The 24,246-nt window shown below is 47.7% G+C and overlaps 4 protein-coding genes across 20 annotated transcripts in view; 1 reads left to right on the top strand and 3 right to left on the bottom strand.

Annotated features, from left to right (window-relative positions):
• Vps16 (VPS16 core subunit of CORVET and HOPS complexes) overlaps window positions 1–2,650 on the bottom strand; it is a 21,513-nt gene extending 18,863 nt beyond the window's left edge. For 3 of the 4 annotated variants that reach the window (XR_015682770.1, XR_015682769.1, XR_015682768.1), the window contains exon 1: window positions 2,557–2,650. Coding sequence is in view for 1 of the 4 variants with exons in the window: in NM_001005541.1 (NP_001005541.1) it covers window positions 2,557–2,609 (53 nt within the window). In the remaining 3 variants the exon portion in view is untranslated. The remainder of the gene's footprint in view (window positions 1–2,556) is intronic. The other variant, NM_001005541.1, reaches the window with a different exon arrangement.
• Pced1a (PC-esterase domain containing 1A) lies at window positions 2,234–24,246 on the top strand. 10 transcript variants are annotated; one of them, NM_001399286.1, is given in 8 exon segments: window positions 2,234–2,511; window positions 3,467–3,581; window positions 4,254–4,333; window positions 4,443–4,681; window positions 4,772–4,922; window positions 5,011–5,257; window positions 7,237–7,497; window positions 7,792–10,445. In NM_001399286.1, coding segments are annotated over 7 exon segments (1,260 nt in total). In that variant the 5' UTR covers window positions 2,234–2,511; window positions 3,467–3,547; the 3' UTR covers window positions 8,040–10,445.
• On the bottom strand, window positions 19,242–20,488 carry Tmem239 (transmembrane 239). 2 transcript variants are annotated; one of them, NM_001419544.1, is given in 2 exon segments: window positions 19,242–20,267; window positions 20,401–20,457. In NM_001419544.1, a coding segment is annotated over 1 exon segment (456 nt). In that variant the 5' UTR covers window positions 20,254–20,267; window positions 20,401–20,457; the 3' UTR covers window positions 19,242–19,797.
• Window positions 20,901–21,755, bottom strand: LOC129351010 (uncharacterized). Of its 4 annotated transcripts, none has more exons than XM_087647107.1 (3): window positions 21,668–21,755; window positions 21,258–21,476; window positions 20,901–21,174 (listed from the first exon to the last, which is right to left on the bottom strand). In XM_087647107.1, exons 2-3 carry the CDS (start codon window positions 21,413–21,415, stop codon window positions 20,937–20,939), a joined length of 396 nt encoding a protein of 131 aa, XP_087503233.1. In that variant the 5' UTR covers window positions 21,416–21,476; window positions 21,668–21,755; the 3' UTR covers window positions 20,901–20,936. The 4 variants fall into 4 exon arrangements, with proteins under 4 accessions (XP_087503233.1, XP_087503244.1, XP_087503228.1 ...); XM_087647118.1 differs by having other exon boundaries at window positions 21,258–21,392; window positions 21,668–21,713; XM_087647102.1 differs by having other exon boundaries at window positions 21,258–21,489; window positions 21,668–21,688.

Raw genomic sequence — 24,246 nt, 5'->3', positions numbered from 1 at the left:
GGAGAATAAACTAGAAAATGTCCTTACATTTTCCCGATTTAAAAAAAATCTGGAACTGGACATGGTGGCACACACCCTTGATCCCAACACTCTGGAGGCAGAGGCAGGCAGACCTCTCTGAGTTCCAGCCCAGCCTGGTCTTCTAGTCCAGAACTGCCAGTGCTGGTTACACTGAGAAACCCTGTCTCCAACACCTAGGAGAGGTGACTCAGCTTTATAGCAAACGCTGCTTGCTGCCTGCTGCCCTGAGTTCAATAATGGTGGAGAGGAAAACACCAACTCCTACAAGTTGTCCACTGACTTCCACATGTGCAGGAGGGGCGCACACACACAAATGTAAGATCCAAACTTCTATGTTTTGGCCCACAGAGTCTACCACATACATCTTTTGGGTGGGTTGTGGGGAGCTTTTCAAAAAGGGGTTTCTCTCTGTAGCCCTAGTTGTCTTGGAATTCACTCTGTAGACCAGGGTAACCTCAAACTCAGAGATCCACCTGCCTCTGCTAGGATTAAAAAGGCATGTCCCACCACCACTTGCAGAACCTGGACTGCCCCTCAGTTCCTCATTAATAAGTTGGTATGAATCATGACTCTAGTTCTGTACGGTGGTGGTACTTAGGAAACTGTACACACACACATACATACACATACATACATACACACATACATGCATACATATGTACTTAGCATAATATCTAGTATATAAGAAAGTTAGCAACTTAGGACATATTTATCAGTCCCAGTAATGTTTAACTCTTCTACTTGCTTCTATGAGTTCAACACTTCTATGACTCACATCTTTTGAAACATTATTTATGTATCTGTGAAACTAAAACTTCTTAGAATAAATAGGACGAGCTCTGTTGTAATGAGGTCATCTTTTTCCATGCTCTGATTTTAAAAGTCTGGGAAGGCAACAGGTATTTTTAAAAGTAATAGCTAACATTTTATATTTTTTTAGCTTTTAAATACATATTTTGGGACAGAGTCTCATCTTGCTGAGGCTGGCTTCAGTACACACACACACACACACACACACACACACACACACGCACATGCATGCACACACCTGGACTGAATTGGCAATCCTAGTCTTCCTGCCTCCACATCCCAAGTGCTGGGACTGTGGGTGTGACAGCACACTCTGCTCATTAGTAGTTTCAGTTGCTTCATACTGTACATATGTCTAAGAGGAATCATGAATAAACAAATGTAACAGATCTCTAAAAATTACCACGAGGCATCCTCTGTCTAGGAAACGCACCACACTGTAAATAACGAAGCTCCATTTAACAGTCTGGCTATGAGAAAGGTACATAGCTTTAGTAGCAGAAGCAATGTCTTCTACTGAAATAAAACACCATCTTCAGGTGCGTCAATAAAACATTCTATATAATTTTGTTGGGCAGCTATTAGGTTTTGTTTGTTTCTGTTGTTGTTTTGAGACAAGGTCTTACTATGTAGCCCTGTCTGGCCTGAACTATAGGCCAGGGTGGCCTGGACCTTGCAGCGATCCACCTGCCTCTGCCTCCAGAGTGCTGGGATTAGGAGGCACGGACCACCACAGGCTGAACAACTATTAGGTAACAGGCCCTGGCCTAAATATGCATGGGAAATTGAAGTATTCTTAGCCCTCAAGGAACTTGGCAGGAGAAACACATACAAACATTGCCCTCCTGTGCCACATATTAAAAGACTCTACAACTGGCCCCTGTGAGGCACAAAAGATTTTATTGCAGGCAAACCAAGGAGGTACCGAAAGATGAGCAACATTCTTTAGGGTGATAAAGAGGAAAACTGCGATGCCCATAGAAGGGACTATAGGACTGTGCAAACACAAGGCATGCATGGTCTGATGAGGTCCTGCAATTCTGTGAAGCTGGAACTCTCACTAATTGAGGATGGTTGAGGTTAGTTAAATTGGAAACCGCTCAGAGAGAGACAAATAGAGGCTGACTGATGAGAGTTCCACAAGCAGTTTGTACTTTATATCTTAAAAAGAAATAAAGCCAACGAGACAGTAACCATTGTAATCACGTTACTACTTTAGCCTTGAGAAAGTACCGCTAAGGGTACTCCAACTCCAGTGAGTTGCCACTGCCTAGGGTTTCTCATTAGTTGTGACCCAAGACTGAATCGTTGTTCACCCTCTTCTCTCAGCTTTGGTCAGTACTGTCACCCCGCCCGCTGTGGCGATCCCGCCCTCCTGTGAGAGCCCCTACGGTCTGACTTCAGCAGCAGTTTCCGGAAAGAGACTGGCACTCGCTGTCGCCGCGGGCGGCCTTCCTCAACGTGATCTGAGCATCCTTCCGGAGGCCAGCAGACCTCGGTTTGGGGGTGGCTTCTGAGCTTGCCTCAGTTGGCGCAAAGGAAGGACCAAATTGCTGCCCCTAAAGTGCGTAAAGTGGCAGACGTTCGGGCGAGCCGCCATAGGGGCGGACGCCAGCACCCGTGGTGACCGGGACGAGCACCGCTGGCTCTGCCGGCTCAAGGCAGCATCAGACAAACACGGTAAGGTGGGCAGTGGGTCAGAAGGTGGGGCGACGGGAGGCTCACCGGTAAAAGGCAGAGTCCCCGAGTGGATTCCAGTTCGCAGTGTAACAGTCCATGTCTAGTACAGCTGTCGGCTAGAGACGCCGAGGAAAAACCCGCCTAACCCAAACTCAGGCCGCACTTCCGCTTCCGCCCGCCGGGGTCACGTGATGAGGCCGCCATAGCGGCCATCAGCACTGTGGGCAAACTATGCTGAACGTTCGTCCTGCCCTCGGCCAGTACCAGGGCTTCGCGCCCGCCCGAGTGGGCCTAGCCTTAATTTCTGTTCTTCCCAGCGGCCAACCTCACTGCCCTTCTGATTCCTCCGGCGTTGGGGGTCGCATAGGGCGGGACATGGGTGACCGGAAGTGGGAGCCATGAGCATCTCCTGAAGCTCAGACGCTGGAAGCATTGGCTGGACTACCGCAACGCACGAATGGGGAGCGCTGGGCCTCGAGCTGCGTACCGACAGCTAACCTGGGCACCCGAGCTCTGTGGGGCGGGATTTTTGCAGAACCCACCGCTCTCCAGGGGCATGGGAACATGACTCTAGATAAGGAACCCGCTGCGGACAAGGCGCACCGCGCCCGGGCCTGCCGTACTGGCCGGTGAATCCCCGGAGCCCTGAGACCTGGTAACTGGCGCGAGCAGACGTGTGCGCACGCACGAGGCCGCCGTTGACACGTGTCAGGGAGCAAGGGAGTCTCTGCGTGCGCGCGAAGCGCCATAGTATAGGACTACCGCCCAAGTGACCCTCCGCCTTTCCTCGAGTGTGATAAAGGCTGGTGCCTTCTTGGGATTCGCCTTGCCGCCCTACTCTCCTCCCTATTACTCAGAGCAGCCAGGGAGGGACCACCGCGCATGGGTCATCTTGGAACAGACCGACCTACCTTGATTTCCTGCCCTCTATCAGCTTATTGGCCTCTCCCTGCAGCTGGTGTCAGTGGCAGCATGGTCTTCTGTTTGGAAAACAAGATGCCGCACCGCCTGCTGGGAAGCGCCATGGTCCACTTCCATGCCTCGGAAGTCCAGCAGCTGCTACACAACAAGTTCGTGGTCATTTTGGGGGACTCCAGTGAGTGACCACTCTAGGATGACATTTCACAGCCCTGTATCTACAGCCTTTTCTTTGTCTGCTCGCCGCATCTCCATTTCAGACTTCTCCATCTCTTACTCTTGTTTTAGAACACTAGACTGTATTTTTTTCTTTTTTAAATTCCCTACATACCTTCCACGGGTGCCCTGGCATATCATTTGTGCACTATTTCAGCCCATTCGTGTGGCATCTTTATCTGTTGTTGCCCTCCATGATTTTCTTAAAAGGATCTGTGGGCTATGTTGTGTGTTTCCCTAGTGACTTGACCAACATAATTTTGCCAGTTGGTCTTCGGTCACAGTGCATAAGCTAGAGGAGAGCGAAATAGCTGGGAAGAGCAGAGCCAGGGCTTTAAAATCTCATCTCGGGTTGGGGATTTAGCTCAGTGGTAGAGCACTTGCCTATCAAGTGCAAGGCCCTGGGTTCGGTCCCCAGCTCCGAAAAAAAAAAAGAAAGAAAGAAAAAAAAAGATCCAAACATAAAATCTCATCTCCTCTTTTCTAAGTCAATCCTCCATAGAGCTGTTGTTGGAGAGCCAAGCCCTGGGAAACAAAGACCTTCATTTGGGAAGCTCTGGGAGGGGGTTGAGAGCTACATTAACCTCGGGATCCCTGTCTCCCTGCAGTCCAAAGAGCTGTGTATAAGGACCTGGTGCTTCTGCTCCAGAAAGACACACTGCTCACGGCTTCCCAGTTAAAAGCCAAGGTGAGAGAAGCTTGGCAGCCATGCCAGTGTTGGGTGGGTACAGACCCTGGCCTGAAAAGGACCACCTACCTGGCATGGATCTGACTGTTGGGGTGGGGTGGGTGGGCAGGGGGAGCTGAGCTTTGAACAGGATCAGCTGGTGGCTGGGGGCCAGCTGGGAGAGCTGCACAACGGGACACAGTACCGAGAGGTCCGCCAGTTCTGCTCTGGTTCTGGCCACCACCTTGTGCGCTTCTACTTCCTCACCCGTGTTTACTCCGAGTACCTTGAGGACGTCTTGGAGGAGCTGTCATATGGACCTGCCCCTGACCTAGTGATCATCAACTCCTGCCTCTGGGATCTCTCCAGGTTCAGGCGGGGGAACAGGGAAATACCCGTTGGAGGTGGAGGTATGGCAGCATTCCTGTGCTCTTGCCCACCCTAAGTGTTACCCAACAGATATGGCCGCTGCTCAATGGAGAGCTACAGGGAGAACTTGGAACGAGTGTTTGTACGAATGGACCAGGTTTTGCCAGACTCTTGTCTGCTGGTGTGGAACTTAGCAATGCCTTTGGGGGAGCGTGTCACTGGGGGTTTCCTCCTGCCAGAGGTGAGTGACTGGGACCCTTCTGGACAGGGGATAGAGTGGCCGGCAGGTAGATAGGAGACCCTCTTAGAGACTCCACTTTCTCAATTAGCTCCAGCCCCTGGCAGTCTCTCTGCGACAGGATGTGGTTGAGGGGAACTTCTACAGTGCTACATTAGCCGGGAACCACTGTTTTGACGTCTTAGATCTCCACTTCCATTTCCGGCATGCTGTACGTCACCGTCATCGAGATGGTGTCCATTGGGACCAGCATGCACACCGCCACCTCTCACACTTACTTCTGACCCATGTGGCTGATGCCTGGGGTGTGGAGCTACCGAAACATGACCGTCTCCCAGGTAAGCCCTCCCACAGAGTGTCTGGGTATTGATGTAGATAGGACCTTCAGAGCACAAGGCACAAGGAACCAAACAGAACAGAAGTACTTGCAGAAAGTAGGGGATCTCTTGAAGAACAGTTGTGGCTCCTAAATGTTTCTTTCTCATTTCCTGGGAATGGTTAGATCACAGGAGTCATGTGGCTGCTTCTTCAGCTTCGTGATTCCTTCTGTGTACCTGCATGAACATGTGCAAGTATTGATTGCAAAAGGCAGGGTCAAAAGACCCGAATCAATAGATGAATGGAAAAGAAATGAGACTGTTTCCAGGTAGTCGCAGGCATAGGAGGTGGGAAGACAGGTATGGAAAAAGGATGGTCTAGGCAAGCGCATCAGAGAAGTGAAGGGTACAGTCAGCAGGTTGTTCAGCAGAGACACAGTGTAACCCACAGTGTCTTTGCAATGTAGTAGGGTTAGTAGACAACAGCTGATAGCCTCCTCACCTCCACCTTTGGGTCCCAGCTCACTCAGTAGTCACTGCTGTAGTTACTGAGTCCCATTCCTTCAGCTGGTTTGGGGATATTAGTCCAACTGCATTCCTGCTAAGATGTTCTCTGCTACAGATTGATTGCTTGTTAGTCCCTCAGTCCCTGCCTGCCCACAAAGGAAACAGCATGGCCTATTTCCAAATCTACTTCTCCCTGGCATCAGGTCACTTGAGTCCTGTGCCAACACAACTGTACTTTAGCTCCAGGAGTGCAGTGTTTGTTGACTTGGAGGCATGAGTATCTTATGCTGTTTGTTGCAGCAATATGAAGACATACAGCTTGTGGGGGACATAGAAAGGCCAGGAATAGAAGCAGAGCACTGGGACTTAGTAACTAGAAGCTAGAATGTTAGGAAGATGAACTGGGATGGATTATGTACTGGCTCTATTTTCTTTGTTTTGCTCAATTAGAGAATTGGTCCTCAGTCAATAAAGGAATGTTTTAAAGGTTGAAAGGCTAGTTTGTGGTGCTTCACAGTTTCTGATTCCATCTAAGAACTGTGGATGTAGTTGGAGATGTGGCTCAGTTGGTAGAGTGCTGGAAGTGGATACATGCATGAAGCCGTGGGTTCCGTCTCTAGTACCACCACACACAGCCAGGCATAGTGGTGCATGCTTGTAATTTTAGATCTTAGAGAGTAAAAGCAGGAGGATCAGCAGTTTAAACACATCCTTATCTACAAAGTGAGTTTAAGGCCAGACATTGTCTCAAGGGGAACAAAGGAAATTAAGGCTGTTAAAAACAGCAACAACAAAACAAAAGAAAACAAAACAAAAACTTGATTTGAAGGGGAGGATGAGCAATCCAGTTTGACTAGGGCAGATGCGTGTGAGGGGCTGTGGAAACCCCTGGGAGTCATCAGGACCAGCAGAGGGAGAAGTGGAGAGTGTAATGTGAACTAGGAAGGACAGCAGAACGGGGCTCACTTTGGATTGGCAGAGAACAGATTGATGGGCATACACAAGTAGTTGAGAAGAGAAAGGTGCCTCTCGGGGTGTATCGTTGGTGTCATGTGACTGTTGGGAAGAAGGGGTTTATTCAGTTCCGGAAACCACTGAAGTTCAGGAAAACCGCTGAAGACGTGAAGTGTTTAAGAGTCACAATACACAGTTGATGAGGGATAAAAATGGGGTAGAATCCTCCCTAGGTGGTTTAGAAGGAAATGGGGACTAGTTGGCAAGGGGACCTGGATCTTTATATTTGACTCATTTAATTAGTCTTTGGGAAGGACTTGGGAAGAAGAAAAAGCTACAGATACAGACACTGGGCAGGAGCAGGCAAACACAAGTACCAAGGAAAAAGGAACACAGCTTGGTCTTGGCTGGAAGTGAAAGGGGATGAGGAAGGCTGCTGTTCTCCAAAAGGCCAGAGTAGAGCTCTGGAAGTGTGGGTAGCCAGCGTTGGGGGCAACCTGCTTTCCCAGGTCTCTTTAACATAGTCATCCCATTCCTAGACCCGTGGATTGAGGACTGGCCAGAGATGGATCATTCATACCAGGGAAGCCATAAGCAGCCCCCAGACTTCAGGGAGAAGCCGGCCTTGCCCCTGCTCCCACCTTTCCATTTGCCTCCCCCCATGTCTTTTCCTTACCCACTTCAGCCCTCACCACCTCCCTTGTTCCCACCCCTGCCCCAGGATACCCCCTTTTTCCAAGGCCAGCCCTTTCCACCCTATGAATTCAAATACAATGCAATGGAGGACTTCTCAATGCCAGGTAGGTGCTTGACTTAGGTAGGTGTCTCTATAGTCTCTGCTCACACCTTTTCCAGTTTTGCACATTCTCCAGCTTAGCCACCTGTGTTCATGTGAGCTCAGGAATTGGGTACTGCCTTTTGGGGTTAGTCACAGTAGTCTCTCAGATTAGAACAGCATTAGTATTCTGGTCTGGCGGTAGGTGAAGTGGAATTCCCATTTTGCAGATAGGAAATGAAGCCCAGAGAAACTTACCCCAGAAGAGTAGAGGTACCCGGTCAGAAACTTACTCTGATAATGACTGGTTCTTTTGTAGGATGTGGCCCTGGAATGAACTTTGTACCTGGCCCCCTGCCACCATCCGTCTCTGGCCCTGTCTCCCATGGTCAACACCGGGGCCCAGTGGTCCACCGGGGCAAGCCACGTTGTGTTCTGAACAACCCCTACCATGTACCAAGGATTGGGGGCCCGTGCAGGCATCGACTCAGACACTCAGACAGACTGATCCACACATATAAACAGGACAGACGGGGATATGCCCATTCAGGAACATGGCCTGGGTAGGCAGGGTCTTAGGTTGGGGTTAGGGATGCCAATGACCCTGGAGGGTCTGCTTGATAACCTAGCTGTTGGGGCGGGGGTGTTCTTGTCCATTGCTGCTATCAATAAATGCATGAAAGGACAGAGCGGCATTCCTGTGTGAGGGAATGGGTCTCCCAAACCATGACTTTAAGGCATGGGGAAGATGCCCTTGACCTCTATAAACAATTTAGAAATCTGTAAATACACTCTTCTACACAGGGCCATCTTCACAAGAACACAGACACACTAAATAAAGATTCCTAGAGGGTCCCTTGTTATCAACAGGTCTTTGGGACTGGGAAAAATCAAGGACTGAGTTAAAGGGTCATTATTCTAGATGAGTTTTGAATTTGGCTAATTCTTACCTTCCCTCCTACTTACAATCATGTGTTTTTGGTGTTCATCTCTTCCTGAAAGTAGAAAAATGCAACCTTAGCGTGCATTCTTGGCACACAGCAGGCATTCAGTTAGTTGTTAGAACCTAGGTGAGAAGCTTCCAAGTGCAGGTGAAGACTAGTCAGGATCCCATCAGTCCCCTGATATGAGTAAGAGCAACTCGTGCACTGGTGGGCCAGGCCGGGCAGTGGCACAGGATCCCTCAGTCCCTTGCTATGATGTGCAGTAAGAGCAACTCGTGCACTGGGGGACTGGGCAGTGGCAGAGATGCTTGCTAAATTGGTCACAGAGAATATCAGAGCCTCAGCTTTGAATGGGGAGGACACCCTGGAGTATGCCAGTGACAATGGTCAGAGAGAGGGCACGCAAGGACTCATTTGAATTAGAGTGGAGGGAACAGAATTCTTGGGTTCATTTTTGTCCCTGTTAATGAAACCTTTCAAAGGACAACATTCCACTGAAAAGAAAACAGAAAAGTTGATCAGAAAAATGGATTTTGGTTAACAATCTGGCAGATTGATAAAGGGCATGGTTCACACAGGCAGGTGCTAAGGAAGTGGTCACAGACAATGTGAGTTAAAACCTTTGGAGGAGACCAGACACGCAGAGGCTCCAACACAGCGTCCAAGACAAATGTATCAATCCTTGCTTCTTCTTTTTTTCCACATGGAGAGGTTTAATGAGAGAAGAGTAGAAGAAAGGGGAAGTAAAGGCCGGCCATGGGAAGGGGGGCGATGGGGAGAGAAGGGACAGGGAAAGAGGGGAAGAGAGCAGAGCAGAGAAGAACAAAGAGCTCAATCCTTTCTTCTGAACAAGATTAAAGGGGTACAAAAATTAAAAGATTTTTAGGTCTGTTTTTACAGAGATAAGAATTTTGATAATTTTTCTTGCAGAAATGGATTTTTTTTCTTTTCATCATCAAAACCTCATTGTTAGAGCAGTCTTCTCCAGCCACAGTCTGTCCAGTCCCTTGTCACTTTCTGCATTTCCTGCCAGAGACTTTTGTATCTTTGCTTCTCCAGTGTTGGAGAAAACTGCACATATATTGATTTCCATGAAACCCCTGAGTTCTGTCCTGCAGGGCTGGCCGCTAGCCTGTCCCGCAGTGGTCCATATCACCTCCCTCCTGAGCCCTTCTCTGCCCCTTCTACTTCTTCAATTCTGGGCTTAATGTCTAGAACTCACGCTCCATAAACAACCTCGAGATGGGTGTACGTCATACTATTTACATGCTTCCTCTGTGTTCTTAATTTCTACCCTACTTTGACTTCCATGCCCCAACCCTTTAAAAAATATTTCCTTATGGCCACTTAAAGTTTTTTTGAAATAAGATAGATGCTCTTACACTTGAAATCTATCCTAAAAAGAATAGAGAGATTTTATCTTGGCTGTCATACAATTGAAAAGTTAAAAAAAAGCCTTATACATGTCTTCATCTACACTCAAATTATTCCCTAGACTTTGTCTTGAGGTGTAAAAATGATTAAAGCTTAGATTGCCCCAATATAAAGGCCCACTATTGGCTAATCAGGAAAGAACTAATTTTCATTGTCTCCAAAATGTGACCCACACTGCCTTGCTCACAGAACCATGATTTTCAAAGGATAGGTCCAGTATCAGTTTTTCCACAGGACTAAAAGCAGTGCAGGCCTGTGTGTCAACCTTTCCTGCCCTTGGGGGAGGGGCTGCTTAAACTCTGTGTGTGTGTGTGTGTGTGTGTGTGTGTGTGTGTGTGTGTGTGGTGGTGGTGGTGGTGGTGGTGGTGGTGGTGGTGGTGTGGTATAGCACCTGCGGAGATCAGAGGACAACTTTGGGGTCTTCACCTTTATGTGGGACCCAAGGGTTGAATTCAGGTTGTCAGACTGATGCAGCCTCCTTTACCCACTGATCTACCTCCATGACACAAAATTCTTTTAAATAAAACTATTAGTTTTCCCCTAGTTTGATGTAAACTAAAAGTTTTCCAATAAAAGTGGACCACTGTCTTGTCTTTGTGGAGAATGTATGTTGAAGTGCATCCAGACATAAAATAGTAAGAATATCTTTTCTTATTACAAGAAAATAGATATTCTTTAAAAAAAAAAACCTTTATAGGATGTTATTGGCATACTTAAAGTATACAATTTGGTAAGTATATCTGTGAAATTATGAATTATTTTATAGTTTCCCCCTTTCCTCTGCCTACAGCTTCCTCATATTTCATATTAGTCCCCAAGTACTTGATACCAATCTGCTAGGGTTTTACATGGATCGAATCATTTGATAGGCATTCTGTTTAATCAGGCTTTTTCACTTAAATGAAAAACATCTTTCAAAGTGGGTCAAATGAATAGGATTTAAAAATCATCCCAGTTTCTAAATTGATGTGTGAGGTTTGTACTTATAAAAGATGTGTACCACCCGAAAGTTAGAAGCTCTCCTAACCAGAGGGCATCCCATCCATCAAGACTAGATTAAGCTTTTTCCTATGTAGTTTAGTTTTTGCAAACAAAGATTCAGAGAGAAGGACATGGAATTGTTTTTAGTCACCTTTGACTGGATCTTTTAAAATTAAGGAACAATTGTGTAGTGTGTATGTGGGTGCACAGGCACTTGGAGGTCAGAGGTCAACACTGGGTGTCTTCCTCCGTAGTTTTCTTTCTTGAGATAGGGTCTCTGGGTAAACCTGGAGCTCACTGAGTAGTTCACTGACTTCTCCCCATTGCAGCCTCAGGGATCCTCTTGACTCTGCCCTTCTACCCCTTCTACCCTGCACCCCACCCCATGCTGGGACTACAGATGCATGCCACCATGCTGGCTTAGACTAGGTGCTAGAGGCCCAGACTGGAGTGCTTTCACGGAACACTACCAACTGAGCCATCTCCCAAGCCCTGTCAAAACAAATATTTAAAAAGAGTTGTCTGTGATTTTTCACTGTTAAATACATTCTAGTTTACTATCGATTTTTGATGACTTTATCCAGTTAAAAAAATGTTCTGTCTAGACCATGAATGGATGAGGAATAGTAAAATGGGGACTGGATAGATGAGTCAGTGATGTAGAACCACCAATACCCACCAGTACCCACATGTGGCTCACAACCAGCTATAATTCCAGTCCCAGGGATCTGATGCCCTCTTCTGGCACTAGACACACACACTCACTCTCTCTCTCTCTCTCTCTCTCTCTCTCTCTCTCTCTCTCTCTCTCTCTCCCTCCCTCTCTCATAAACATATACACATATGCACACACTGGTGAAATGCCAATACACATTAAAAATAAAACCAAGACCTTCCAGTTAAGCTGATGAAAGAGACTGAATAGGGACCCCACAGGTCAGAAACTGTTATGTCCACTGTCACTACTTCTGTTCAGTGTCAGAGGTTGGACAGCAAGATTACTTACTGGCACATAGCAGGTCGTCTATGTAAAAAACAATCTAGTGGAAATTATTTTTAAAGATAATCTAGTATTAAGTGAATTTACAAGTTAGTTTCAATGCACACAGGAAGACTTTGCCTCAAAGATATGTTTATTTGGCTTCAGTCAGTCAGATGGCTCAATAGGTAAAGATGGGTGCCACCAAGACTGGTGATCCGAGTTCAGTTTCTGGAACCCATACAGTGATGGACAAGGGGTCACCATAAGGAAACTGCACACATAACTGCTCCATGGTGTGGTTAAGGTGTTTATTATAGATAAGAGGACAGAGGCATCTGGAAGAGTTCAGAGCAGAGAGAGAAGTTCAGCGGGGGTGGGGGTATGGGGGAGTGGAGAGAAGGAAGGTGGGTAGCTGGGGGGGGCAGGAAATTGGTGTTAGGGACTTTGAAATGTATAAGTACTTGTGAGTAGGGACTGACAGTCTGGAAGCTGGCATGGGCTTTGCCACAAATGAATGTCAGTGGATCCGTATGTCCTGCCAGAGGTAACAAATGACTCCTTTTGGCAGACAGGATCCCTCCGGGCACCAGGCATACATGTGGTTCTCTGACATGCATGAAGGCAAAACACCTCTATACACAAAGGATAACATTTTAAAAATGTAAAGACAAATTAGTAGAGGATAGACTTAAGACAAGTTAGTAGAGGATAGACTTAAAAAGACAAGTTAGTAGAGGATAGACTTAAAAAGACAAGTTAGTAGAGGATAGACTTAAAAAGTGAAGAAATCACTACATAGCCATCTGAGGAAAATGCATTTCAATTTGTAATTCATACCATATAAACATTAGCTAGAAATAGCTCTTAACCCAATACATACAACTACAGATCCAGAGGAAAGGAGTCGGTAGCCTATCGTTGGACACAGATGTTCTAGATACAACACCAAAAGCATAATATCCAAAAAAACAAAAAAAACCAAACAACTTTTTTTTTTTTGAGACAGGGTTTCTCTATGTCATCCGTCCTACCTGTCCTAGAACTCAAACTCAAGAGATGTGCTTACCTCTGCATCCTGAGTGCTGGGATTAAAGGCATGTGCCATCCATAGCAGGCCCATAAAATAGCATGGTGATATACTGTTGTGCTGTATGGTCCAGAGAATGATCTATGACAGTTTATTAACTACAGAGGCAAACTAAACTAAGAGAATAGCTAGCAAGCTAGAGAAGTGCTCAGTGGTTAAAAGCACGGGCTGCTCCTCCAGGCGTTCTGCAGACAGACAGTTTCCAGCACCCCCAGGGCTCACAACTGTCAGCAACTCCAATTCCGAGGGATCTCATGTCCTCTTCTGACCTTTGTGAGAACAAGGAAAGCATATGTGTATGCAGACAAAACACCCCTCCCTACACATTAAGTAATAAAATAATTTAAAAGAATAAGTAACAAGAGAGCCACTAGCCCAGGCATGGTGGCGCACGCCTTTAATCCCAGCACTTGGGAGGCAGGCAGGAGGATCTCTGTCAGTTTGAGGCCACCACGGTCTACATAGCCTACATGAGTTTCAGAATACAAAGACTAAATAGACCCTGTCTCAGAAGGGAGGGAGAGAGGAAGAGGGGAAGGGAGGGAAGAAGGGCTAAACTTCAAATTGGGTGCTCAAAACACCCTGCAGAAATGCACTAGGGAAACCTCAAGGTCGTCAGCTGTATCCCCAGTAGAACGAATCCCAGGTGAGACAGTGTCTCCTTGGATGGAGCATCCAAGTGAAAGAATAAATGGCAACAGAGATAATGTCTTAAAGTCAGGCACACCAAACAGCAGAAACCAGCTGGGGAAGTTAAGGCAGTCCATTGGATTCCCAGATGAACTTTCTCTTTATAGATGAGCTCCCCATGACTGAATTTGTGGTTTTCTCTCCTGCTGTAGACCCTATGTCATGGAGAAACTTTAGTAACCTCTGTTGAAAATGTTTTGCCCCCTAGATAGAATCCCGACCCCCTGGGGAGCCCTAGCCATGACTGAACTCTTGCAGCCAGAGTCACAGATCTCTGCCAACAGGTGAACCTTGTCACATTGAGCACCAGGTTCCCCACACTGGCATTCTGGGGATCTCCATGGTCCAGGCCACCTTGATGTGGAGTAGATGCAACCTTAAGCAGTTTTATAGTTCTCTTCCCTCCCTGTCACAGAAATTAGAGGCCAGTTTACCCTCACACAAAGGGGAGTTGGAAGACACTTTGAGACAAACATGCTTGGGTCTGAAATGGGGGTGGGAGAAGGGCAGCCCTTCCAGATACAGCTTCTTGGTGAGCTCAAACCAGTGTAGTTCCTTGTAACTATTTCATTAAAATGCAAAACTGTTCTCCCAAAGCTGTTAAGAGAGGGCAAGCTGCAGCCTGAGAGAATGCATTTTCAAATCAAACTGTCTGATAAAAGACTGACTCTAGAATAAACACTCCTTTGTCTTGTTTAGAATAAGTAACTCCAGTAAGTCCAGTAAATTTAAGGGAGTGCAAACAGTTTGAACACTTAAGAAGACAGATTGTAAATAAACATGCCAACATTTGTTCAACATCTTCAGCCACTGGGAATAACCCAAGTACAAACCAGAGGAGCACCATTTGCTGCTGGAATGCCTACTGTATTAAAGGTGATCTGCATGATCCGGCCATCTCACCTCTAAGTGCTTACCTACACAACACAGAAACCCGTTCATAAGAAGACTTCAGCGCTGTAGTTACAAAAGCTGAACAGGACTCGGGTCCATCCACCAACAGGTGGATTAATAAATTCCGTATACCGAATAAGTTAGAACGCCACTCCGTCATTTTAAAAAGTGAGCTACTGAACTGGGATGACAGCACAGTAGGTGAAGTGCTTGTCTTGCAAGCATAAGGACCAGAGTTTGATCACCAGAACTCACACAGCTAAGTACTGTGCTGCACACTTGAATCTAGGGCTGGGGAGACAGACAGATCCCAGGGGCTGGCTGACCAGCCATTCTAGCCTAGTTGGGGAGCTGAGGCTGTGAGAGGTGCTATCTCACAGGATTTAGGTATCCTTGAGGCTTATCGTATGGCCTCTGGGCAGACATACAGTGTGAAATAATTGGTGCACACACCAACATTTTCTATTTTATTTGGGGGTCAGGCATTTGAAGGCAGGAAAGAAACTGGTAGAATTAAGAAGTTAAGTTCTTTTAAAACGATTTTATTGCAGTATCAGCGATCAAACCCTGGGTGTCAATATGTCAGCCAGGCAAGAGCTCTACCACAGAGCCACATTCCTAGCCTTTATTTTTAAGATGGAAAAATACTTGAAAGGTGAGATATAAGTATAAAGGAAGCAAAGGTTTCATTACAGAATATAAATGGAAACGTTGACTCAGCTGAAAAAGATGTTTTACAAAGTTAATTGTATCCAGATTCTGACCAAAGAAACCCAGGGCCAAGCCAGAAGTTGGAATCCTGGCTGTCCCGGGATTCTCAGCTGAACTCTCAAGCCTTAGGTTTCTCTTGGTGGGGTAGCCAACTGAAGATTTAGGAAAATAAGTGAGGAGTCAACAAAGCTGTCATCCTGATGGTGGTAGACCTGGTTTCTCCATGGCCCCAAAGTTCTGCCCCATTCACCCCAAGACTGCTGTCCAAGCTTGTGGAATCCCGCCCCTCCGGGGAACCCTAGCCAAGGCTAACTTTTCACGGCCAGAGCCACAGATCTCCGCCAGGGGGCGCGCCTCACTACATTGAGCACCAGATTCCCCAAGCTCGGATTTTAGGCCTCTCAGTGGTCCAGGACAGCAGTCCTTTGCTTTGTGGATGCCCATGACCTTCGTATCCCATGCTGGGCTTGGGGTTTTATCAGTGCCAGGCTCTTGTCCACCCCCTTCGACACAATGTTTCACCAGCTGCCCTCACTATTCCTCTCCACATAGCCAAAGGGGAATACCAGAGGCCACTCTCTAGAGCCGGTGTCCAGTCATCCAGGAACACAGACACTCCCTCTCCCATCCCCCACAGCGATCTTCCCCCTGCTTCTTCCCTTTCGCCCAACTGCGCCTGAGCAGCAACTGATGTGTTCTCGATTATGGTCTTCCTGTCGACCTCGCTGTGCAGGTTCCCTCCCACTCCTGGAGCTGGGCGTGCTCATCAACGAGTGCCTAGTTGCGTTCTTTCCTCTTTGACCATCTTTGGATATCCTTCTAGGTCCTCTTTTCTCCCTATTCCTTGAGGCAGAGATAGAAAGGTCATAGTGCATGTACAATGCGCGCACGCGCACACACACTCCTCAGTATCAAGAAACTACACTGGTATGAATCAGATAAATCATGCCTGACCATTTTTTTCTGGGTAAAGAAAACCATTGGTAGATCCCAGCCCCTCATTCCAACCCTGTCAGAAACAAAACACAAAACAAAACTGTGGGTGAGGTGAGGAAGGGGTAGGCGAAAAGACTCACCCAGTGGTTTGGTACATCATTTGTCCCTCTTCTTGGCTCAACTGGCTTGGAACACATTGACTCCAACGTGTCCAATTTTTATTGGATTGCATTTAAAATCATTTAAATTCAAAGTGGACAGATTTGTATGCTTAAGGGATTTCGTGGATTGTTTTGATTTTTGTTTTGTTTTGTGGAGACAGGATTTCTCTGTATAGCCCTGGCTGTCCTGGAACTTGCTCTGTAGACCAGACTGGCCTTGAACTCACAGATCTGCTTGCCTCTGACTCCCAAGTGCCGGGATTAAGGCCATGTGCCACCATACCCAGTATTTTCTCTTCTGCAAGGTCTCACACTATATCCCTGTACCCCACTCCCATTTGCTTGGGGCTAGTCATGTGTGCCATTCTGTTTCTTGGGTTGTTTTGTTGGGCCATTATATGTTTTAAATGTGTTCGATGAGAATTGTATTTTATACTAAGATCTCAAGACTGGTCCGGGTAGCTTCTGCCCCTTCCATTGCCCTCCTCATCATGCTTTACCCTCCCACGGCCGCCAGCATCAACAGCACAGTGCAGTCCTCAACCACATGCCCTAGGCAGTGCCTCACCTGTCACCTTGGAAAATACAGGCCCAGCTCAGCAGGTCTGAGCCGGAGCCGGAAAATCTTTTGTTTTCTTTTTAGATGTGGTCTCCTGTAATCCAGTCTGGCCACAAACTAGATATGTAACAGAGGATGGCCTTGAACTTTTGCTCCTCCTGAGTTCACTTCCCAAGTGACAGGATTACAGGCAAGAGCTTCTGGGCCAAGTTGATATGGTGCTGGGATCACACCCAGGGCCACATGCTGGGCAAACACTTACTAAAATGAACCACATCCTTAGCCCCCCCCCCCCCCGAGTCTGCATTTTTTTAATCTAATGATTTTATATGTATGAGTGCTTACATGTATCTGCGCCACATCACATCCTCTGCCTGGTGCAGAAGGTGTCTGATCCTCTGTAGTTGAAGTTACAGATGCTTTGTGAGCTCACATGTAGCTTCTGAGAACTGAACCAGGATCCTCTTGCAAGAGCAAGTGTTCTCAACTGCTGGGCCATTTCAGCAGCCCCACGGAGTGTCTATGTATCCGGAAAGCTAAGGGATGCCTAGACGGCTTCTTCTGGAACCACATGTCAAAGAGCAAGGCCCTCAAGGACCTCCGTGAGAATTTGAGTTTCTGGGTTGTAGAATATAAGAACATCTAATTTGGGAAGGACTGCCCAACTGCACACCTGTTTCACTGTGTCACCCCACAGCAGCAGGTCAAGAGGGCAGGGGTTATATTTTGATTGGAGGAGAGATGAAAAGACCCTTTTTGCTCTCACCTGCATTGTGTCCCCTGAATGTGGTCTTGGTTAATACCTCCTCTCCTCTTAATTAGAATGACCCAAGGTCCATGGCCAATGACACATGGCCCAGGCTAGGCATCTCAGTCTGTTTTTCAGTTAAGTTGTATTGTTAATATGTATTCAGTTATGTTGTGAAATTAGGGCCTAGTTCAGGCACTTCACCTTGCAAGCCAGATGCCCCAAAGCAAGTGTCCATGTCTTTGTTATATCCAGGTAGAAAATGAGTTCAGAAAGACTGATCAAGGCTAGCAGTGTACCTCAGTTGGTAGAGTGCTTGCCCAAGATGCCAGAAGCCTTGAGTTTGATCACTGGCACCAAACAAAGCAGGCGTGGGAGCACGTCTCTGTGATCCTAGTCCCTGGGAGGTGGGAGCAAGAGGATCAGAGCTCAAAGCCATCCTCAGCTACAGAGTGAATTTGGGAACAGTCTGAACTACATGAGGTGTGTGTGTGTGTGTGTGTGTGTGCGCGCGTGCGTATAAAGAGAGACAGACAGACAGACAGACAGACAGACGGAGGAATAGATCATCCACGGAACAAGAAAGTGATAGTCCTGGAATTACAGCAATCGTAACCATAAGCTTCAGTACCCCCATGTCTTGCCTTGACACACGTCCCACGTTGCAGGGGGAACCACAAAGAAACAGAAGGACTGGCTTTGGGTTCTAGGCACTGAATCTAAAGATGTCTACCAGTAACACAGAGGTCCAAAACTTGCAGGTTTTGGCCAAAATGAACCATAACTCAAGGTGCTGAGTGTTTAGATGACTGAGTGTTTAGAAGAGTTTTTCAGCCTAGAGAGTCAGAAGCAATGATTTTAAGGTTAGATATAAAACGGATAAAGAACTGAGAAGCAGCAGGGATAGGGTAGAGGTCAGGAGTGGATGAAGACTGAAATCTGGGCCCCAGCTGTGGGCAAATTGTCTACTGTGTCTGTCACTTTACTCACAGCTTTGTTTGGAAGACTCAGCAGATAGGTAAATGGCCAAACTCCAGGGAAGTGTGCATGGTCCGAAGCCCTCTCATGGAAGCAACTTGCTTAATCAATTCTGGAAATCCCTGAGCTATTATTTTCCCACTCACACAGCCTTACAACATTTCCTGGACCAGGCTCCGGTCTCAGGCATTGCACAACTCATCTAGTTCAGTATCTGCCTAGCGTGAGGCCACGTGGTACCTTTCACATTTCATCGCCCCGTTCATTCCATGTCAGTTCTGGGGCTGGGACTCCATACATGACAGATTTTCTGTGCAAGCCTAGAGAAACATACTCCATCTTTTAGCTTCTGAATCAAAAGGCCTTTTGAGCTTAACTGCTGTTTAGCCTTACAAAGTACTTTTCATAAAACCAGGCATGATGGCGCAAGTTTTAATCCCAGTACTCTGCACATAAATAGAGGCGACAGGATCAGAAATTCAAAGTCATTCCCAGCTAAAGAGTCCAAAGCCACCCTGGGCTTCATGAGACCCTGTTTCAAAACAACAGCAAAAGCAAAGTAGTTTGCAAACAGATACTGGCTTTCGATCGTAACGACATTATGAAAACATGGGGGCTCCCTTAACGCTGAGGTTCAAGAATAGTGAATTGGCCAAGATATGGAACTTTGCATTTTTGTAACAGACCTGGAGGCTCTTAAAAATATGAGTATGTAGGGTGGAGTGTTTGCTTATGCACAAAGCCTTGGGTCCAGTCTACACACACACTCTCCACCCTCCCTCAGTCTCCCCCATGATTGGCCTCTTTCCCGTTTCTGTGAGGTGAGGTCCCCAGCCTCTCTTTCTGTCAATAAAACCCATTCCAGAGTGTGTGCTCCTCCTGGAATTAGAGAGAGGATCCGGGACAAATCCAGACAAGCCCAGGGGTATGTACATGGAAACTCTCAAGAAGCCTGGAGCTGGGAGGGCTGAGGTGGTGACAAAAAAGGGTTCTGCCAGGAAGATCAAGTGACATGGTGCTTTCCGTGGTTTGTCCTAGCAAGACCGTCCTGTTCCTGACACCAGTGTGGGTTTAAGGTAGATGCCCAGAATCCAGACCCCCACTTGTGTTTGTGACTGGGGGTCTGAGGTCTGTTGGAGTTTCCCTGCCCACCCTCCCCACAGGGCTCAGGCCCTAGGCCAGGGCTCAACAGACACAAGCAGTAAGATGGGGTTGCCCTTCTATTGGTCCAAGTCCTGAGCGTAGCCTGGGTGAGTCATGGAGGTGAGGAGGCCCACGAGGCTCAGCAGTGTGGAGAAGAGCAGCAGGAAGGAGGCAGCGAAGAGCAGAGCAGGCAGGGCACTGAGCACAAGCAGCAGGACAGCTGGCAGCAGGTGGCTCCACATGACAGCCACCACAGGCCACAGGGAGCTCAGCAGGTGGGAGCCAGTGGTGAAGAGTGCATGGCACAGCATCAGTGCCAGCAGCAGGTACAGTGTCCCCTCCAGACCCCATAGCATGCGCTGCAGTGGTTGCCTCCAGCCTGATGTATTCCACCACTGGGCCCAGCTCCGAGGTATGTGGCATACCCACCAGCGCACCCAGTCCTGACGGAGAACCCAGGCTGACCAGGGCGCTGCCCGCTGGGGCCCCTCGCCAGCCCCGATGATGTCCGTCTCCACTCGTGGCTGCTGCATCACGGCTGGTGCACCTGTGGATGGGGCCAGGCCAGCTGCAGGAGCAACCCTGGAGATGCCCAGGACCTTTGGATAGGAGGGCATGCAGGGGTCAGGAGGATACCAGCATGGGCAGGATTGGGCTTTGACCCGGGGGCTAGGACTCACCTTTGGGCAGAGCCACCTAAGTCATGGTGCTTCCTGTTGTGTGCAGGCTAACCTGGCAGCCAGGTCCCAGTCTCACCCTCGCTCACCCCACCATCCCCAGAGGGGTGCATTATGACCCGGGCTGGGGTGGGGCCCAGCCGAGAGAAGAGCTGCTGCAGTGTGAGACTCACTCACGTCTTTTACTCACGGCCCCTCCAGGCTGGCAGGAGAGCTCAGCAAGCCTCACAGATGCCATTCTCCTTGCTTGTAGGAAGCCTTCTCCACACCTGTCCCTCCTGGATGGCTGCCTCCAACTTCATGGCTGGCATTGGTTTCTGTAACCACCCTTTTCTCTGCCTTCTCTTAATGCCCTAAGCCTCAGACCCAGCTACCAAATGTTCATATTATAGAACTAGAAGGTTCAAGCTGAATATACTGGACTATTCTGTCCTTCCAACAGACAACCTTACCCTCACGTAGCTCAGGATGGAGGAGAAGAAATCAGAGAGCAGATTGGATGGTGTGTTTTTAGAAGGCATTCATCTTTTGGAGGCCCCTCAGGCCCACGGATGGATACAGAAAGCTAGGCCCAGCATGGCTAAGGGGATACCAGAGCCTCCCAAGAGCAGGCTGAGGCCCAGGAACAGCAGGAGCAGTGCATCCTGGAGTCTGAGCAGTCCCGAGACTCTCCCTGTTGGGGACAGGGGAGCTGCTTGCTGTCCTGGCCCTTCACCAGCCCCCTGGCTCTGACCTGTTGGGAGAAGTCTGTGCCGTGGCAGGTTGGGACCTGTGGATCTGTGGAGAGAGAAGATGGCAGCTCGAGGCAACTGCTCATTTGTCCCTGTGTTTGTGACACCTACCTGACAGGTGGCACTTACCCACGGAGCAGGTCAAAAACAAGGAAGCTGGACAGCAACAGGAGCAGCAGGGCTAGGCCAGCCGTTGAGAAGACTGTTCGAATCGTCACTCCTAGCGCCCCCAGCCCTAGGATACTGTCCAGGAGCTGGGCCTGGCTGAAGTCCCAGGGGACACACATGGCTCACTGACACTACTCAATCCCTCTCCAGTCTCCAGCCCCTCTGGAAGGAGGAAGTTGGCTGTAGAATAGTTCTGGGCATGAGTAAGCAGAGCCAGGTCCCAAAGGTTATTAGGGAGTCCTCGTGCTAGGAGATTGAGGATCAGTGAAGGGATACAACACTCCAGGGTGAGCTCAGTGAGTGAGGAACTAGCCTCTTTGGGGATCTCCCTCCCCCGACTCCCACCCAACATCCTCACCAACTCTCCTCACCTCCTCCTACTTGGGTTGACCATTCTAGATTTGAACACTCTGGGGCATTGTGACCTATTACCAGGCAGGGCCTTGAATTAAGGACAGGACAACAGTCTGTCTCGCCTCATAAGCACTGGTGGCCTAGGTAGTATGTAGCTAGCAAACCAGTATTTTCTGAGAACTAAGACTCACCCACTTGCCTTGGCTAATAATCCTCTGCACCAGGGACTTCCCACCGGTTCTGGGATGTTAGGAAAGCATGCTGCTTGGACTTGTGCATCTTCCAGAAAGTTCTCCAAGATGTGTGTCTAGGATGTCATTCAGTCATTCAAGTTTTCTGTATCCAGTTCTCTTCCCTGAGAGTGGGGTGAGGCCTGTGGGCCTTTGATGGTAGTGGGAAAATCAGGTTTGCAACTCTGGGATGCAGAATAGACTTTTCTAGAATACAACATAGGCCATGAGGAAGGGCAGGAGTTGGGGAGGGGGAGAGGATGCTATTTGAATGCTTTAAGCACTGCAGTTAGGGGAGACATTATGGTTTCAGCAATGGGACAGAGAAGTGGGCATGGGGGCATATGCTCTAATTTCAGTGCTCAGAAGGCTGAGGCTTCTGAGTTTAATATTGTGAGTTTAAGTCAAAACTGGACTACATAGCCCAGAGAATTAAACAAACAAAAGAAAAAGAGGTCTTGAATTTAAGAGTCCCACAACATCATGACCTCAAGGTGTTTTGAAACAGGGTCTGTTCATGTGTTCCAGGCTAACCTGGAAATCACCATGTAATGCAGGCTGCCCTATAACTCTTGGGGATTCCTCACCTCATTCTCCTGAGTGCTAGGATTGCAGGCAGGCACCACTATGGCTCGCATAAGTTCCAAATGGCAAGTTAACGTTGCCTCCTAAGAATGAAATTAAGGAATGATCATGGAACAAGTGGATTGGTCACCATTACTGGCTATAATTATTCAACGAGAATAAACTTATTCCCCCTGAATCAATAGTTGGGGGCGGCTATAGAGCTACTAAGTACGTGATCAGTTTGGTGACAAAAGACAAGAGTAGAAATGACATAAGTTTAAATACCTTGAAGGAAAACCGAAGGGGTTGGGGTGGGGGAGAAACTGACAATATAGCACCCAGGGAAAGGAGAGATTGGGAGAGAATGATAGAGCACTAAGCTGCCCAAAGATCCAGGGCAGGTGGTCTTGACATGTTTGGTATTGATGGACTTGGCAGACCATAGAGCCAGTATCATTTGTGCTTAATGTCACTCACTGATTTCCCTTCCACTGGCTTTTGTTTGCTTGGGAACTGTGCTTCTGACATAGATTTGTCTATAGGGATATATGCTATAATAGAGGAGCCTGTTTTATGTTTAAGTCTCAATTGTCTTTGTAAATGAGAAAATTAGCATTCAGGTTTAAAATTGCCAGTTCCACTAGTCTGGTGCAGCCACAAGATTGTATCCCGGACTATGGAATTAAATAAGAGTCAGGTCCTGACATCTATTGAGACAAAATAGTCCACATACTCGAGGGGTTGGGAGTAGGGCGACTAATGATTTAGTGCACTCATGGCTGTCTGTATGATTTGCAGGGAGTTCTACTTGGGGTTTTCACAGGTTGTTTTTCAGTCAACGATCATTTCTAATGTGATCCCTGTGTTTCAGGTCTCCAGCCTCTCTTGGGTTCTAACTCCTAAGGCAGACCATGAACCTTTAGAGCCTTCTGAGAGCCTGAGGTTGTTTTCAGGAGAAAATAGATAAAGAAGGAGGAGAACAGCGTAGAGGAAAGTTAAGCCAGCATACGCTCTTGTCTGGGGTTCAGCCTCAACCTGACTGTGCAGACAGATCTGAGACAGTGAACTGTGCTATACAGTAGATTCCGCCGTATCAGCCTTTGGTGGTGCCTCTTCCTTGAAGGACAGGAAGAAGGAAATAGAAGTTGGAGAACTGAATCTCTCAGCCTGAAACGCAACACCCATCTGCTGAAGGCTTTTAACTGCAGGCGGAAGCAATCATCCATGGACTGGGAACTGCAAACAGTGGGAGTGGGCACACTGTTGGTAAAGGGGACCTCAGTGGGGAGTCAGCAACATATGGCAGTGGATCTGGTGAAAAGTTCAACAAACCTGGATTGTTCGTGTCATGTTCATTCATGAAAACTGTTTGGCTTGGGGCTGGAGAAAGCTCGGTGGTTAAGAGTACCTTCCTACACTTCCAGAGGACTAGAGTTCAGTTCCCAGCACCCACATCAGGTGGCTCACAACTGCCTGTATTACAGCTCCAGCTCCAGGTGATCCAATACCGTAATCACATGAGTATATGATTTTTTTTTTAAACTTCAGAATTGGTTAGCTCTTGCTGGGCTCTCTAAGGAGCCGGTTTCTAAGTCGTTGAGATATCCTGTTCAATATAAGCATACACAAAAGTCTTAGATCCCATCCCATTAATAGTCTGCATTAACAATATGATCTTTGCTGGGGACTTGGACCAGAAATTAGCTTTACCTTGGCTTCTAGAGGGTTTGAACTCAACCAACATGGGCAGTCAACTATACCTGTGTGACTGATCTTCCAATAAAGTTTTGGACACCGAG

Source organism: Rattus norvegicus, chromosome 3, assembly GCF_021556685.1.
Source record: "Rattus norvegicus strain SHRSP/BbbUtx chromosome 3, alternate assembly SHRSP_T2T, whole genome shotgun sequence".
Classification (NCBI taxonomy): domain Eukaryota; kingdom Metazoa; phylum Chordata; class Mammalia; order Rodentia; family Muridae; genus Rattus; species Rattus norvegicus.
Note: the sequence above shows the minus strand (reverse complement) of the source record. Positions and strands in the feature narration are given on the sequence as shown.

Excerpts from the sequence above, each read along its gene's own strand:
- Pced1a (XM_087650968.1), top strand. The coding sequence starts at position 3,394 with ATGGGTCATCTTGGAACAGACCGACCTACCTTGATTTCCTGCCCTCTA. Across the intron at positions 4,923-5,010 it reads GGGGTTTCCTCCTGCCAGAG|CTCCAGCCCCTGGCAGTCTC; the intron begins GTGAGTGACTGG and ends TTTCTCAATTAG. Across the intron at positions 7,498-7,791 it reads GGAGGACTTCTCAATGCCAG|GATGTGGCCCTGGAATGAAC; the intron begins GTAGGTGCTTGA and ends GTTCTTTTGTAG.
- Tmem239 (XM_087645790.1), bottom strand. The coding sequence starts at position 20,253 with ATGCAGCAGCCACGAGTGGAGACGGACATCATCGGGGCTGGCGAGGGG.
- LOC129351010 (XM_087647107.1), bottom strand. The coding sequence starts at position 21,415 with ATGTGTGTCCCCTGGGACTTCAGCCAGGCCCAGCTCCTGGACAGTATC. Across the intron at positions 21,175-21,257 it reads GTTTTTGACCTGCTCCGTGG|ATCCACAGGTCCCAACCTGC; the intron begins GTAAGTGCCACC and ends CTCTCTCCACAG.